The 16,706-nt window shown below is 37.0% G+C and overlaps 2 protein-coding genes across 3 annotated transcripts; one reads left to right on the forward strand and one right to left on the reverse strand.

Annotated features, from left to right (window-relative positions):
* Window positions 1-8,890: 8,890 nt before the first annotated feature.
* LOC110909218 (caldesmon-like) lies at window positions 8,891-10,661 on the reverse strand. 2 transcript variants are annotated; one of them, XM_035982809.1, is made up of 2 exons: window positions 10,285-10,561; window positions 8,891-9,740 (listed from the first exon to the last, which is right to left on the reverse strand). In XM_035982809.1, exon 2 carries the CDS (start codon window positions 9,532-9,534, stop codon window positions 8,941-8,943), a length of 594 nt encoding a protein of 197 aa, XP_035838702.1. In that variant the 5' UTR covers window positions 9,535-9,740; window positions 10,285-10,561; the 3' UTR covers window positions 8,891-8,940. The 2 variants fall into 2 exon arrangements, with proteins under 2 accessions (XP_035838702.1, XP_035838703.1); XM_035982810.1 differs by having other exon boundaries at window positions 9,286-9,740; window positions 10,285-10,661.
* Window positions 10,662-13,028: 2,367 nt separating this feature from the next.
* Window positions 13,029-15,019, forward strand: LOC110909217 (probable acyl-activating enzyme 6). Its single transcript, XM_022154251.2, has 3 exons — window positions 13,029-13,556; window positions 13,643-14,344; window positions 14,408-15,019. The coding sequence occupies exons 1-3, from the start codon at window positions 13,091-13,093 to the stop codon at window positions 14,881-14,883; spliced, it is 1,644 nt and encodes a 547-aa protein (XP_022009943.1). The 5' UTR covers window positions 13,029-13,090; the 3' UTR covers window positions 14,884-15,019.
* Window positions 15,020-16,706: the final 1,687 nt, after the last annotated feature.

The raw sequence follows: 16,706 nt of genomic DNA on the forward strand, positions 1-16,706 counted from the left end.
ATTCCTTAGCCCAACGCCCCATTAGAGTTTGCTCCGAAACCAAACTCGGGACTGATTCCTTGACCAGCCATGATCGAAGGAAGAAAGATGTCGAAAACTCAGAAAAAAGAAGATGAAAATACAAGAATACTATGATCATTTTATCTACCCAACTACTTCCGTCGATAGAAAAAACTAAGAAACCGTGAGCCTAGGAAACCCGAAGCTCATGCAGATCCTTGCATTTTAACGCCACTGCTTGAGCCTCGAAGCCCATCAGATGAGAATTTTATTTTTTTGTGATCTGCTGAGGATTTATTAGATTCAACACAACTTCTGTACACCCAAGCTCTTGCAGCGAACCGTCTCTTCCTTTTGTGTAAACAACTGCACCACTACTGGAAGTTTCCCCATTTGTTTAGTCTGCGCCAAAACTAAAAAAAGGAAGCAATAGCAAAAGCATTAATCAACGACTCTGCAAGCCAAACATAGTATTATTCAATTTAAAACTGAAGCGATCTTGCTAACCAACCACAAAAAAACGTTGGAAGACATTCTCAACTCAAGTAAAAATCTTACCGACTAATACATGAACAGAGTCAAATAGTAGTGTCAAGAGCTTTGTTTTAAAAATCAACAGCATTCTCCCATCCTTTTCCGTCATCTCTATCCATCTTGATCCTTGATTCTAGAAAATGCACCTCCCGTGATGTGTCGCCGCCTACTTGATGCTTTTTCACCAGCTTTGGTTGCCTCACTCATGGGTCACTATTTGTAAGTCAGCAATCCATTTTGAAAGACTGGTCATAAAAACCAAAAGTTAATTACATCAATAACTTAATAAAACGCAATCATTAAAGCCTCACTCATGGGTCAGTATTTGTAAGTCAGCAATCCATTTGACCATTGAAGTCAACTAAAGTTAATATTAAACTCAAATAGATATAAAATAAAAATAAAAACTTTATTAAATATACAATATATGTAATTATATGTTTATTAAATATTAAACTAAGAACTTACTTTTAAATAAATAATAGGGCCGTCTAGACTCGTGAACCTAACCAATCTCAGTCAAAACCACCACCATTGCATCCACCGACATCCACCAGCTTAGCTGCCCCGACCACCCGCACGATTATCAGGCCAATAATCGCCAGCATAACCACCACCATTGCCTCCATAGACGTTTCCACACCGGAGTATCACATGGGTACTCATCTGAACAGCTTCTGACAGAGTGTTTAGCACCTCCAGCAACTTCTCTACAACAGCATGGACTTTAGGATCATCCTGTTTTCCAAGAACCGTTATAATACAAATATAGAATTATACTCTACTTACGTTGTGAGCAACTTTATTTACAAGCTCGGTGTAGCTCAGGTTCTTGTGACCATCCTCAAACACGACAAACTCATAAGGAATAAACTTTAGTACAGCAAGAAAAACATCTGAATACACTGCAACATACTCTGCATGTTTATTAAATCATTAATTACGAATGTGCACAATAAGTAACTTCTTAATTGTGAGTCACTAAGCTACACATTATTATACAACTGCTGAATACACATTCAAATTAACAAAATAACATATAAAACCTTAATTTAAGTAGAGACATTATATTAGATCTAAAAAAAGCCATTTTACTGGAAATAAAAAGGCAAAAAGAAGTTAACCTGTGAAAACTTTGAAAAAAGTTGACTGAATTTTGTGTCTCCGGCATCATAGTTGTAGAAATCATACAATATATGTGTAAGAATAAGCTGGTGTAGAAGCTGTAGACAGATCAAAGAAATAGAGAGTCAAAAGTTATGTGAACTGTTAATAACGATTTCAATAACACAAAAATATGGTTAATTACCAGTAAAACGGCACCGAGATAGCTACCAAATATGAACTAACACCGCCAAAACATTGAAAAACAATCATTGATATGACATGTTTGGTCTGCTTAAGAGAAGGCTCAGTTTTAGTTGCATTAACTAATTACATATTGTATTATAATATAAATGAATGTAAATGAAAACATACTCATAGAATGCATATGAGGACATGTAAACCCCTAATGTCTACCGCAACTTCGTTCAAATTTACAACAGCCAGCTACCACCAGATCTGTAAACCACCACCACAAAAACCATCAGATTTGCCTTTATATCTTACATATTTGTCAAGTGTATTTCATTTAGCCTACCGGGCTATTCATTTTACAGTATTTCAAGTTTAATAATATTGCATGTTTAACACCAACCCAGCAAATTAAACCAACAAACTTCCACTTTTAGAATCACTAACCTAGGGTTCCGTTTCATTCATGATGGATTGGATAAAAACAAACAAATAGATCCAAAATGAAAACTTCAAACTCGTAGCTAAAGGACTTCACATGAAAAACCCAAATTAGGGCACATAATTAACTGAGTTGTGAATATTCAGGTGACCAAGATGATACGTAGACAACGGGGAACCATTACATGAATGAAATATTACACAGATCCAATTCAAATAGCATATAAAAGATATGGTAAAAAGAAAGGTACCGAGCGGTCAAACCAGTCGATCTGGTGTCGGATCTAGAGAGATTCATCACTGAGGAAGCGTAGATCTTGAAGCGACTGGTAAAGAAACCCTAGAATCGCCTGGAGAAAGGGAGGAGAAGGTGGTTATGATAATGAGGAAGTCGATCCGGTGTCGGATGTACAGAGATTGATCACATAGAAACCCTAGATCTTGGAGCGACTGGTTTCTCAGTGAAACCCTAGAATCGCCAGGGGAGGGGAGAAAGGGAGAAGATGAGGAGAGCGGCGATGGTTTTGTCCAGGGGGATAAAATGCTATGAGAATGAGAAACCCTAATTGTGTACCGCGTGTGTTTTTGAGTGAAGGGCAAAATTGGGATTGTAAATTATATTGTGCTTTAGAGGGTTGTACAGTATGCTTTAGGGGTGTTTTAAAGGAATTTATATGACTTTAAGAAGTCCTTTGGATATGCTTATTAATATAGTATAGATATATATATATATATATATATATATATTTTATTTATTACCATCCTACGAAAACTACAACAATATATTACCGTATCATATACGATATTTCGAATACATATCATTTCATCTACGCCTTCTATTCGCGACGACTAACACATCTTCGTACACACACACACAAATATATATATATATATATATATATATATATATATATATATATATATATATATATATATATATATATATGATTATATACATAAATGTATATAATTTCTAAACCATTCGAAAACTAAGTTGTTTTCGAAAATTAGTTTTATCTCAATTATCAATGGGATCAAATAACCAAAGTTCGGTTATTTCAAATCAAAGTATTAACACCTCCGTAGAGTCGTCTTATTTATGACTCAGTAGAGCTCGGACACGTAGTTTAGCTACGTTTTAATTAGAAAACTCATAAGTATTCCTTCGTAGGAATGTCGTAGTTGCACGCTAGCTAACGCACGTTCTTGGAACGACACTACGGAATCACGCTACGCTAGCTTTGCACAGGAATGTCCAGGTGAGTTCATAACCCCCACTTTTTACGGTTTTACAGTTTTATAAATGTTTTCGGGGGTAGAAAGACATGCAAGTTTTTGCAAAAGAAAACACTATTTCGAAGAACGAAAACACATATTTATAAACCATGTTGCAAATGAATTTCAACGAACTCGAAAGGTTTACGAAAGGTTTATACTAAACATACCGGTTTTACAAAACAAACGCGTATTTTCGCAAACGTGCATGATTTTCATGACTAGTGACGGGAATGCCCTAGTTACTACAACGGGACTGGGTTGGTCTGCGTACGAACAACGAGACAACCCAATGGGTTCATGTCCCCCTTTTCTTTTGAAATACATATTAACTAGGGTATGATTAAGCTATGGAATGAATTCTTGGATCACGTGCGAATAGGCGCTAACTTAGGCACCATTAATCCTTTTAAGGACCACGGAACAGGGGGTAGATCTATCGGGTACGGGCGAGCCCCACTCAGGGTCCTTGTGCGGCCACTTAGAGTGCTTTTGTGTCCGTGTCGAAGTGAATCGACACTTAAATCGTCTACCGGGTTGAGTGCTTCCTATTTCGGCACACATATTAATGTCTTAGCTACACATTAATGATTATTAGGTTCATAGACGCTTACATACCAACTTTCGATACTCAAAACTTTCAAATGTTCTTAATATTCATTTGACGCAAACTCATAATACATGTATTTATGAACTTGGTAACGTTTTTCAACTTATGTACAAGTAAGAGGACGTGTTGGTCCTGCTTACAAAGACTTTTTTGGGCTCGGCCTATTCTCTCTCGTGCAATGCACAAAGACTCTCGTGGGCTAGACTCACAGTTTTCATATGACATACCGAGAAATATGATTCTATTATGTTTTCTCAACAACTTTTAAACCGGTATCAAAAAGATTTGTTTTCAGTCTTTTTCAAAACAAACTATGAACTGGCTCAACTTTATGTTGATTTTTCGCATGTTCTTTCTCAGGTTGCATTTTTCGAAACTATGGAACAGTTGGAATAGGAGAACCCACGAGATTTCGAGTACTTAGCGGGAGTTCATTGTTTAGAAGTCTTAGCTCTTTGCTTCCACTGTGCAATGAAGATACCAGTCCAGTCACGCCAGCTCTGATATTTTGGGGTGTGACAACTCATCTTCTTCACTGCCATCATCACTACCTCTACTGTAATCTTCAAACTCATCTTCCTCTTCATCGTCTTTGACCTCGTTGGCTTTATGCCTGGGATCTTTTTCAATCTGGACTCCCTTCATCTTCTTTTGTTGTTTGCCTTTAAGTATCTCGCAAGTCCGAATATCATGACCTTTTTCGTTGCATACACTACATGTCCTTGACCTTTTTCCTTTGCGGTTGATCATTTGTTCCTTCTTCGATTTAATCCTTTTATGGGAGCCACGTCCTTTGTTTCTTATACCAGCCGGCACACGGACAGTAGGAGGTGCATTAGTTACTGGTTGTTGGTAACCAATCAGCTTTGAAAACCGGTCAAACTTTGGATCAAGCTGCTTGGTTATACGACTCTGATCAACTTTTTCTTTAATCTGCTTCATTTGATCCCTAACTAAAACAAGTTGATCAAGGTCGGAAATCAAATTGCTAACCAAATACTCCCATGTGTAGATGATTTCGCGAGCAATCTGTTTAGCCTTGTGTTGCTCATCCTTATCATCCACCTTTACATAGAACGTCGCATTTAATTCATTCGGAACCACATCCTTTGTCCATCTCTTCATAACATATTTGTTTGGTATTTCTTTAACACCAAACATCTTGAAAAGAAAATAGATGTGTTTACATAGCAGCCCATATTGCTCAAAACGCAAACAGCTACACTGTGCAGTTACATCATTTTCAAGATTCTTGAACCACACCTAAGAAAACCAAAAAAAAAAATTTAAAATCGCATGTGTACACGAACAATTTCTCATGTCTAAAAAACATTTTAGTGAATTCATTTAATATCGTATCCGTTCATCAAAAATCGCATATGCAAAAATCATGTTTTGTATGAAATTCGCATGTGGGTTTTCAAAATCGCATGTTTCAAATATATATGCTATATTACCTCTAACAACCCATCTCCATGAGCTTTAAAGTCTTTCAATGATATCCTTATCTGTGGACCGTCGATTTTGGTGTCCATCGGCAGACATTCCGTAATAGTTCCATAAATCACTGTTTGCTGATCAAAGAATATAGACCTGGTATATATCTTAGCAGCATCTTTTTCCAAAGTTGTTTTGCTCCAATAACCAGGCTCAGTATATCTTGAAATATGATCATTCTTTCTGTGATTGCACCGTCAAAATGATTCATAAACTCTACAAGAGTGAGTTGAGAATTAGCCACCTGGCAAAAAAATGATTCTCGCTCTCTGATCTCGAAGTTGTTCGCATGAGTCCAGACATGGGCTCATGCCGGTAAAAAGCCGGAATCCACGTGTATCTCATCGCAAACATATCATCAATCCATTTATTTTGTGTGAGACCATATTCAATCATCAACAACTTCTACTGTCTCTCAAATTCTTCAGGCTCAATGGAATCAGTCCATATAATATCGCACATCCTCCTTTTAAACTCATCATTATTGCACAACTCGTGTCCAACGTATACCAATAAATGGTTTTTATATCAGCCTATAATGATATCTATATTATAAAAAAACGCTAACGAAAGACAATATAGCATGCTATACCTTATCTGTCACTTTCTTCATTATGTGCCACATGCACAATTTGTGTCTACTGGTAGTAAAAACCTCCTCAATAGCCTGTTTCATTGCAGGGTCTTGGTCCGACACTACAACCTTCGGCTGCCGTCCAAATGACTTTACGAATGGATTGAGAAGCCATTTGTAAGAGTCAACGCTCTCCGATGCCAACAATCCAGCTCCAAGGGTTACATTTCGACAGTGGTTGTCAATCCCAGTGAACGGAACAAACACCATCTTGTACCTGGAATTCCATATAATTAAAGATTAAGTACACATGCGAAGTACACATTGTAACATGCGAAATAGACAAAACATAACATGCGAAATATACAGTATAACATGCGATATACTCATCACCTAATCTTCAATGTATATTAACATGCGATTTTGCAAGTTTATGAAATCATATAACATGAGAAAATAATTAAAACCCATTTTATGTAACACTTACTTGTTTATCTTGAAAGTTGCATCGAACGATATCACATCCCCGAACTCCATAAAGTTACGCTTGCATAACCCATCGGCCCAGAACAAACCAGTTAACCGTTTGTCATCATTGTTTTTTGTCGGTCAACCTATTAATCACCATGTCAGCATCATATTCTCCTATATAGCTGTTAATTCGAGTCCTAAAATTTTTACAATCATCGACCGTGGCGTCAACATTCTCGAAACCACCGTAACGTTTCCTCATTATATGAAAAGCTTTGACAGGGCCAAGGTTTAAAGTGCCTAGTTCCCATATCATCTCCTCCTGGACATCTGACAATTGTCTTTACGCTGACAGCATATGAATATCGTGTGGGCATACAAACTTATGATTATGGCCATCAACAAATCTCTTTACTGTATATAATCTACCATCCACCGTGCAAATCATAAGTTGAGCTTTGTACCCAGTTCTAATGGTCCCCCTGTTCCTTGATTTGAATGGCTTTTTTGACTTCAAATAAGCATCGTCAATAAACAATGGCTTATGTCCCTCTTTAGAACAAACAAAATACTTACTTTTGGTTATACCACCATTGTGCACTTCACCACATTTCCGAGTAGAAAAACCAGCTAACTTAGCATATGTTTGGTAAAACACGTATGCTTGTTCAATTGAGGTAAATTGCATTCCAACCACAGGTGTAGCTGTTGGTTCAACCTCCGGAGTGTACAGCCTTTCATCTAAATAAATCAAATAAAAAAAGGAAAACACATGCGATTTATCGGACTAGTAACATGCGATATATTAAGAACTCTATAATTTCATCATAAGAACAACAACACATGCGAATTGTTTGACTCGTAACATGCGAAAATCACCATTTTGATAAATATTTCTACACATGCGATTTATATCATCATAACATGCGAAATCAGCATTTAGAATAAACATCACATGCGAATTGCCAGACTCATAACATGTGAACTTATACAAATTGCTTTCATATCAATTATGCTCAACATTCAAACTTCAAATCAGTTACAACAATGCAAAATCATTACTACGATTAAACAAAACAAATCTACGAACAATTTAAAGATCTGAATTAACATAATTACCATTCGAACACTCATTTACACCACTTGTATTTGCATTTCGATTTGGATTTGCAGGTTCCGGATTTAAAGCACCATCAATCGTAACTCTCTGATATGCAGATAATTGAACCTGATCACCGATCGATCGAGCTTCTTCAAAATCAACATCTGTGTTTCGTCTGGTGCTGCTCTGTGGATCCATTGAAAAAAACAATTTAATCAAACCCTAATGCAGAAGAACGAAAACTTCAATTTGAGAATTATGAAAAATTTGAAACTGATTCGAATAATAATTACCGGGATATTAGTGTAACGAACTTCTCGCTGATTGAATGAACAGACGATTTTGCCCTTAGATGATTGAATGAATTGTCTGATTTAACCTTATGAGTGAAAAACGAATCAGGACACGTGTACGGCCAATAAACTCGCGTATATAATGTACGATTAGGGGATTTGTATCCTACACTTCCTCTCTCTCTCTCTCTATATATATATATATATATATTAAAAAAACAATACAAATTACAAAATATTTATGTAATTTAAAACAAATATATATTTAAAAAAAAACATTACAAATTACAAAATTTCAAGCATACTTATATCATATAGTTTGATAAATATTGTCTTTATCATAGTCTAATAAAATATAAATTCTTTACAATATAAACTTCTTTGTCATCTATTCTATACATTACTAGTGGGATTTTGTGTGTTACGGCGGAAGCTCCGTACAAATACAACAGAGATTAAATTGAACATGGCTTGGATTTGAACACAATATATATAAGAAGTGAGATATAATATTGAAACAAGCTTCAAAAAGCTAAAGTCAAGCAACATAAGACTACATGGTATGGTGATGGACCATCCTTGGAGGATGATCCGCCACGTAGGCGACACATCATAGTCCTCACTAAGATGGTCCATCCTCCAAAACTAGAAGGCATGGTAGGATGATCCTAGTCATAGTCCTTCAACACTTTTTATGTTTTTTTTTATTTTTTTATTATTTTATTTTTTTTAACATTTGACAAATATACTAATAAAATATTTTCATTAATATTAAACACACATTACATAAATATTAAAAAAAAAACATAAACTTAAAAAAAAAGACTTAATAAAAATAAACATAAAGTTAAATAATTTGATGCTTTTTCATGATGTCGTTTTGTAGTTTTTTCAACATCGAACGTTTCGGCTCGGGTTCGTTCTCGACATTCATCATCATTATTTCCCATTCCTTAAGCCGAATTTTTTCATCGGAGATTAGGATTTTCTCATTCGACAATCGGACCTTTTCTTTTAACTTCTCGTCCGATGCACGACTTTTTTCTTCGACGGCCCGCTCCTTCGCCTTCGACTTTTGGGCCGATATGTCGTTGTACACTTTTAGGTGTTCCATAAACTCAACCATGTTCGGGTCCACCGTTTCCTTTCCTTTTCCCTTGGCCCGCTCCTTTTTTGTTTTGTCTCGGCCCGGTGGACGCTCGGGTTCACGTACGTTATACTCGTCTTCGTCATAGTCGGCGTCATCATTTAAGTTAATGTGACACCTCGCGTCCGATCCACCGGCGCTTAAACTACCCGTTTCCGATGTTTTTTGGCGTTTCGCCATCGCCACCTCGTTAGGAATGGGCGCCCATTTTGGGTCGTTTTTTAGAACCATCCACGCGCGAACGTGAGGAAAGTTGGAACCATGATTATTTTGCTTATACTTTTCCAATGCCATTTTGAACACATCTTCGTCGTTCCACCCGCTACGACGGTCACTTGTATATAACTTGTTATACTCCTCGCAAAACCGATTAACGGCCGAGTTCAATTTTCACCACTTCGAGGAAACCGAGTCGATATCTCTATACGGGCCTTGGTCCATCATGGCGAGAAACTTGGTCAATACCTTGGACCAAAACCCGTCACCCGGTTGGTTATTACCTATAAAAAAACAAACAAATAAAAGTAAATAAACAAAACAAACCTTACAACATATAAAATAATAAAAAAAAACTTACTGTTATGAATTAAAAAATTAAAAAACTTAAACTAAACTAACTGTGAAGAATTAAAAAATTATTAAATTTAAAAACTTAAAAACTAAACTTAAAAAAACCTACTGTTATTAAAAAAAATTAAAAACTAAACTTAAAAACTATTAAATTTAAACCAAAAAAAAAACTATAACACTTAAAAAAACATAGACTTAACTAATTTCTAAATTCAAAAATAAATAACTTTAGGGACCAAACAAGAATTTGATCTAAATCAGAGGGACCATATGTGTAATTTACAAAGAATTTGATTAAAATGAAAGGGGGCCCACCACTAAAAAAAAAAGAATAAAGAAACAACCTTGAAGAAAGAACCTGTCTTCTTCACCAACGTTTTTCCGTTCGGTTTATCCGGCGAATTTCCGGCGACTCCGATTCAACCCACAACTCAATTCTATTTCTTATTTTATTTTATTTTTTTTTATTTTTACCAGTCAAAAACGAAGGGGGGCCCAGCAGCTTGGACCGTCTTGACCGTCCGCAACTCGACGTCCTCGACGGTGACGGGAGGGGGCGGGATGATTCGACGCCGGCGACGATCCACGACGGCCTGGGCGACGGTTCCATACCGTGCAGCCTAACAATCAACAATTGAGCAAGAGGAAAAAAATCAGTCATTGGTAAACTAAGTAATAAAGAAACTGATAAATGAAGTAACAAAATAGAAGGATGAGATAGTAGTATATTAAAGAGTAAACTGCAATTTTACACCCTGTGGTTAGGGGTGATTGGCACCCTTACCCCCCCCCCCCTCCCCCCTCTAAGGAAATAATTGTAATTTTACCCCCCATTGTTTGCTGTTATGTTGCAACCTTACCTCCCGGCCTCAAATTTGTTGACTAATCTGTTGACTATAACTTGAAATGACTATAATACCCTTTCATATTACCCCCTGTGTTTTGTGCACTCTGTGATATTACCCCCGGCCACCACTGCCACCGCCATTCACCACCACAACCACCACTACCACCTTCAGCCACCTCCCACAACCACCACTGCCACATCCATTCACCACCCTCACCCCTTTTCTTCTTCTCCCTCACATAACACAGACAACCATCGCCACTGCCATTTCATTATAACACCACCACTACTTCCGTCACTGGAAACCTATTTTGTGCACTCTGTAATATCCCTTTCATATATAACACCACCACTACTTTCGTCACCGGAAACCTGCAACTCCGGTCATCTTCTCCAACGACTGCCACCACTGCCAGCTCCAGCCACCACCACAACCACCACTGCCAGCTCCAGCCAAACCTCTGCATAGAAAACGAGGTGTTTAGATAAATTGGCATTGAGGATAGATACTGGATCGCCAAAACTATGTTCCAAAATCATACATTGGTGATGCAGAAAACAAGATTGAAACAGAGGATATTCATATATCGAAACTAATAGTCAATGGATGAGGTGTTAATATAAATATCTATCATATTAATTGTATCATTTCACTACTAATGAAACCCAGATATTAAATTCAAAACTAGAGCTTCTAAACCAATAAAAGAAAAATAAAAAACAAAACATACAGCAAACAATCTATCATAGTGGTTTCTTATACTTGTGGCTTGTATCCCACCTCAAAGATATTAATTTCAGATGACATAAATACCTAATTACACTGTTAACTTAAGCAATTAAATGTCGAAGATGAAGGTTACCTTCGGAGAAGACGACGCCACCGTCAGCTCGGCCGTGAGTCGTTTGACTCTGGATCGGTTTGTAAAACAAAACAACAAATAAATCTTTATAAAATTATCTTCAGCAAAGCAGCAATAAACAGCTCAAAATAGCTTAAACAAACAACGATTCAACCTCGAGTTCAAGTCACCGGATAGTGTGACAAGGGTTGAAGTCTGAGATCAAAACAAGTTTTCAACAGTTGACTTTTAAATGTAAACGTTATGCTGTTTTTAAAAGTTTTCAACTGTAACATCAATTATACATGCTATAACAACAAGTTAACAACTATCAAATTAACCAATTGAAATCACATTATCTTCAACCAGTTTCACAATTCACAAACTCCAAAATCCAATCTACTGTTGTTAATTTTGTCTTAATAGCAAACTAAAAGTCACATTTCAGAGGATTATGGTGTGAGAACTGCATCATCTCCTTTAAATTTAGGGTTTAATAGAAAGAAGATTTAGGTGACGGAAGTTGAGAGGTTTCCGGTGACTATTGCTTCAAACAGAGAGGAAATTGAGAGGTTTCCGGTGACGGAAGTAGTGGTGGTGTAATATATGAAAGGGATATTAAGTTGTGGTGGTGGCTGGAGGTGGCAATGGTGGTTGTGGTGGTGAATGGCGGTAGCAGTGGTGGTAGGGGGTAAACATGCGACATAACAGCAAACGTTGGGGGGTAAAATAAAAGGGTAAAATAGTCAACAGACCAGTCAACAAAATTGAAGCCGGGGGGTAAAATTACGACATAACCTCAAACAGTGGGACCTCAGGGGGTAAAATTGCAGTTTACTCTATATTAAATATGAGTAATGATTGATGTTGAGTTACTACCTGACATATCTTTGGAAGTTTTCGTTCTTTTTTATGATTGATGTAGCTGTTTATCGAGTTCAAAAGAAGATTAACATTATTTGGATGAGATACAAACCAAAAGCTAATCTCCGAATTAATTTGATGTTTCTTCGGCATGCGTTGGTGCTATATCATTGGAATAAAGATTAGGAGTAGGTGATGGAAGACTCGTTCTTGTTTTGTATTTTTAATTTTTTTCTTATTTAACATATATTATTTTATTTTTTGAACGGCAACACATATATTATCTTATTTAGCGTTGACCGTAAAGAGGTATTAGATCGAGTCTACGTACGTGTATCATGACTATATCAACAATGAATAGTCTTCCACCTAACATTATCTGATATTAATTTTTTATTTTTTTAACTTCATTATTTATTGAAATGAAATGACTAATTGAACAATTTAACATAAAAATATTTAAATACGTTGGTTTTAGTCAAAAAAAGCCTTGAGGTAAATTACATTTTCTTGACTTTCTCTACTTCACATTTACTTTATAAGGCCAAATATTTCAAACGTACAGACCATATGTCCATATCAAAACTATTTTATCAAATAAAATAGTAAATGTGTTTGCGTTTACTTCAATATAAAAGTTGAAGTTGACATCAAACCAAACTCACTTCATAACTTCGTATCTTCTTCTTCTTCTTCTTAATCTACTTCTGCAACAAAAAAAAAAAAAATGGATGCATTGAAGAAGCCCAACTGTGCAAACTCAAGCCCTCTCACACCTCTCGGATTCATTGAGAGGGCGGCCACCGTATACGGCAACTCTCCGTCAATAGTATACAACAATCTCACTTACACATGGACCCAAACTTATCGTAGATGTCTCCAACTAGCTTCATCCATCTCCCGTCTCTCCATCGGAAAAGGCGACGTCGTTTCAGTCCTCGCTCCCAACATCCCCGCTATATACGAGCTTCACTATGCTATCACCATGACCGGCGCAATAATCAACACGATCAACACCCGTTTGGATGCACGTTCCATCTCCGTCATAATCCAACACAGCGAGTGTAAACTCCTGTTCATTGATTACCAGCTCACTCGTGTCATCCAAGAAGCCATTTCTTTGCTTCCGGATCATTGTCCTCACCCGATACTGGTCCTAATTGCAGATGACGGACCAGTATCTTTACCTATAGGTAAAAAAAAATTAATAGTAAACGTACACACATCCACTAAATCTACTCCAAAATAATTAAATATTATACTAATTTCCACTTTGTAGGTAAATTTATTAATACTTATGAAGCTATGGTGGAGGCTGGGGATCCGGGATTCATTTGGGTCCGACCCGAAAGTGATTGGGACCCATTAGTGTTAAATTACACGTCGGGGACTACCTCCGCACCAAAAGGTGTGGTCCACTGCCATCGTGGCACTTTCATCGTAGCTATGGATTCGCTCCTGGAGTGGGGGGTCCCTAAACAACCGGTATACTTGTGGACCCTACCAATGTTTCATGCGAATGGGTGGAGTCACGTCTGGGGTATGGCTGCGCTTGGTGCCACCAATGTTTGTCTCCGTAAATTTGATGCGTCCACCATATACAAAGCAATTCATACTCATCACGTGACACACATGTGTGGCGCACCGGTAGTGCTAAATATGCTATCGAATGGTGAGCCGTTAAGCCACACGGTTCATCTTTTGACCGCAGGCGCGCCACCGCCTGCTGCCGTGTTGTTACGGGCAGAGTCTCTAGGGTTTGATGTGACCCATGGGTATGGGTTGACGGAAACGACTGGGCTTGCCCTTTCGTGTTCGTGGAAGAGCGAATGGAAGCGGTTGCCAGCGACCGAAAAAGCTCGATTAAAAGCGCGACAGGGGGTTAGAACCATTGGGATGACTGCGGTGGATATTGTGGATGCTGAGTCGGGAGTGAGTGTGCCTCATGACGGGTTGACTCAGGGAGAGATAGTGTTGAGAGGTGGGTGTTTAATTTTTCTTTATTATTATTATTAAGAACAAAAACTCACACACTCATCTACAGGTGCGTGTTTAATGTTGGGTTACTTGAAGGACCCTGAGGCAACATCCAAATGCATTAAAAACGGGTGGTTTTACACCGGCGATGTAGGAGTGATGCACGCGGATGGGTATATCGAAATCAAGGACAGGTCAAAAGACGTCATCATTAGTGGCGGAGAGAATATTAGCAGCGTGGAAGTGGAGTCGGCTTTGTACTTGCATCCTGCAGTGAATGAGGCCGCGGTAGTGGGACGGCCTGATGAGTTTTGGGGGGAGACGCCGTGCGCATTTGTGACTCTAAAGGATGATTGCGGGCAACCTCGGCCAACCGGGGAGGAGATAATGCGGTTTTGTAAAGGTAAGCTGCCAGGTTTCATGCTTCCAAAGTCCGTCGTTTTCAAGGAAGAGCTTCCAAAGACATCTACCGGCAAGATTCAAAAATATGCACTTCGAGAATATGTTAAAAACATGGGATTTCCTGTAAAAAGTCGAATCTAAATCGACCAATTAATTTTATAAAAAAATGTGTATCAAAATAAATTATACATATATTAATTATGGAAAAAAATTGTCTCACATAGTTACTATAGAATTGGTTTGTAAATATTTCATTTGTACCATGAGTTTTTTTTTTTTTTCTTTTTTTTAATTAGTACCATATTTCACTATTTTACCTTCTTCCCTTATAGCATTTAGTAACTTTAATTTTCTTTCTTCCATTAGTTTTTTACTATCTTCTATTAAAGTATTAGTATAAATATAATATAACTCTTATACTTTAGTTTAAATTTTAATTAACCATACTTTATTATTGGACTAAATTGCATTTTACATCCTTTAAATTTAAGCTGAATTATTGACGATGTATTTTGACTAACGAAATTACAGCATATTTCTTTTATGTTTCAGATTCTGTACATGTGGTTTCCTTTGCCCTATCCTATTTAATTTTTAGCTTTAAATCCATCCATTTGCCACTTATGTGAGAGCATAATGGTTATTTTAGTTTAAAAGTATTTTTATCCTTTTTATTAAATAATACTAGGTTAGAACCACGTGTATTACACGGGTTGAATAAATGTAATTTTATATATTAAATAATAAAAAGTTATATCTTTATAAACCCCGTATATTGTACGGGTTAAATAATGTAATTTTATATATCAAATAATAAAAAATAGTTATATCTTTGAAAACCATATGTATTACACAGATTAAATAAATGTAATTTTGTATACTAAATACTAAAAGTGTCGTATCTTTAAAAAACCCGTGTATAATCGGGTTGAGTAAATCTACCAAATAATAAAAATATTTACATCCTTAAAAACTCCGTATGTTACACATGTTGAATAGATCTAAAAAAAAGTTATATCTTTAAAAACCATGTGTATTACATGTAGGATCGTGTTCGTGACCCAAACGAGTCAATCAGAAGAGCTCGTATCTGTTTCAGAGGCGGAAACTAAGAAACGGAGTAGAAAAACAACTTGTATCACTTAAATTTGCCTTGAATATTGATTAGATGCAGTTTACAATCAGACGGCACTTCGGCAGCACTTTGGTACCGGAAAATCAGAATCGTTACAAATGATTACGCTTGAAAGCTATTTATAGGGGGTGTTGATTTCACTTGAAAGAGATGTGTGGCAGTTCAAGCGAAATCACTATGTTGTGATTTCGCTTGAAAGTGTCACAAGTCTGTTTCAAGCGGAATCACCCATTTCAAGCGGAATCAGCTCAATTACACACTAAAACTTCCTATTTTCTCGTACAACGCGCCCTAATTTAACATATCTAGTACTAGACTCGATACAAGACGAAGTCGACAGATGTATGCACCAACAGACTCCCCACTCAGATGTTGACGAGTCTTCAGTGTCGAGTCTTCAACGTCTTCAGTCTTTATCAGTCTACGGGCTTCCAGAATCTTTCTCTAACTCTCATCACACTCCAATTCTCTTGATCAGATCTCTTGATTATTTAAGTTCATTAGCATCAGCAATCTTATATCAGAACCTGTCTCTTTGTAATTCAGACTCCCCCTCAACTTGTGCTGGGATCGAAGTCTCGCTATTTTCAGGTCACATACTCACAGGTTCAGGTATCTCAACCTGGCTCACCTGCATATTCTCGACCCAAAACATAAGTTTTCATAAAAAATAAGATACAACGAATATAGAAACTCTACTAACCACTTATAGCCACAATCTGAATAAAAAGATTTATCATGTAAGTCACTGATGAACCATTTGAATGAATATCATTTTCTTTCAAAACAAACACACACTCCCAAACCTGTTTATCATGTTCAGCACTTG

The sequence above is a fragment of the Helianthus annuus genome, chromosome 14 (genome assembly GCF_002127325.2).
Source record: "Helianthus annuus cultivar XRQ/B chromosome 14, HanXRQr2.0-SUNRISE, whole genome shotgun sequence".
Taxonomy (NCBI): Eukaryota; Viridiplantae; Streptophyta; class Magnoliopsida; order Asterales; family Asteraceae; genus Helianthus; species Helianthus annuus.

Bases quoted from the DNA above. Each gene is read 5' to 3' on its own strand.
- LOC110909218 (XM_035982809.1), bottom strand. From the start codon at position 9,534: ATGGCATTGGAAAAGTATAAGCAAAATAATCATGGTTCCAACTTTCCT.
- LOC110909217 (XM_022154251.2), top strand. From the start codon at position 13,091: ATGGATGCATTGAAGAAGCCCAACTGTGCAAACTCAAGCCCTCTCACA. The intron at 13,557-13,642 runs GTAAAAAAAAAT...TCCACTTTGTAG, and splicing joins ACCAGTATCTTTACCTATAG to GTAAATTTATTAATACTTAT. The intron at 14,345-14,407 runs GTGGGTGTTTAA...ACTCATCTACAG, and splicing joins GGGAGAGATAGTGTTGAGAG to GTGCGTGTTTAATGTTGGGT.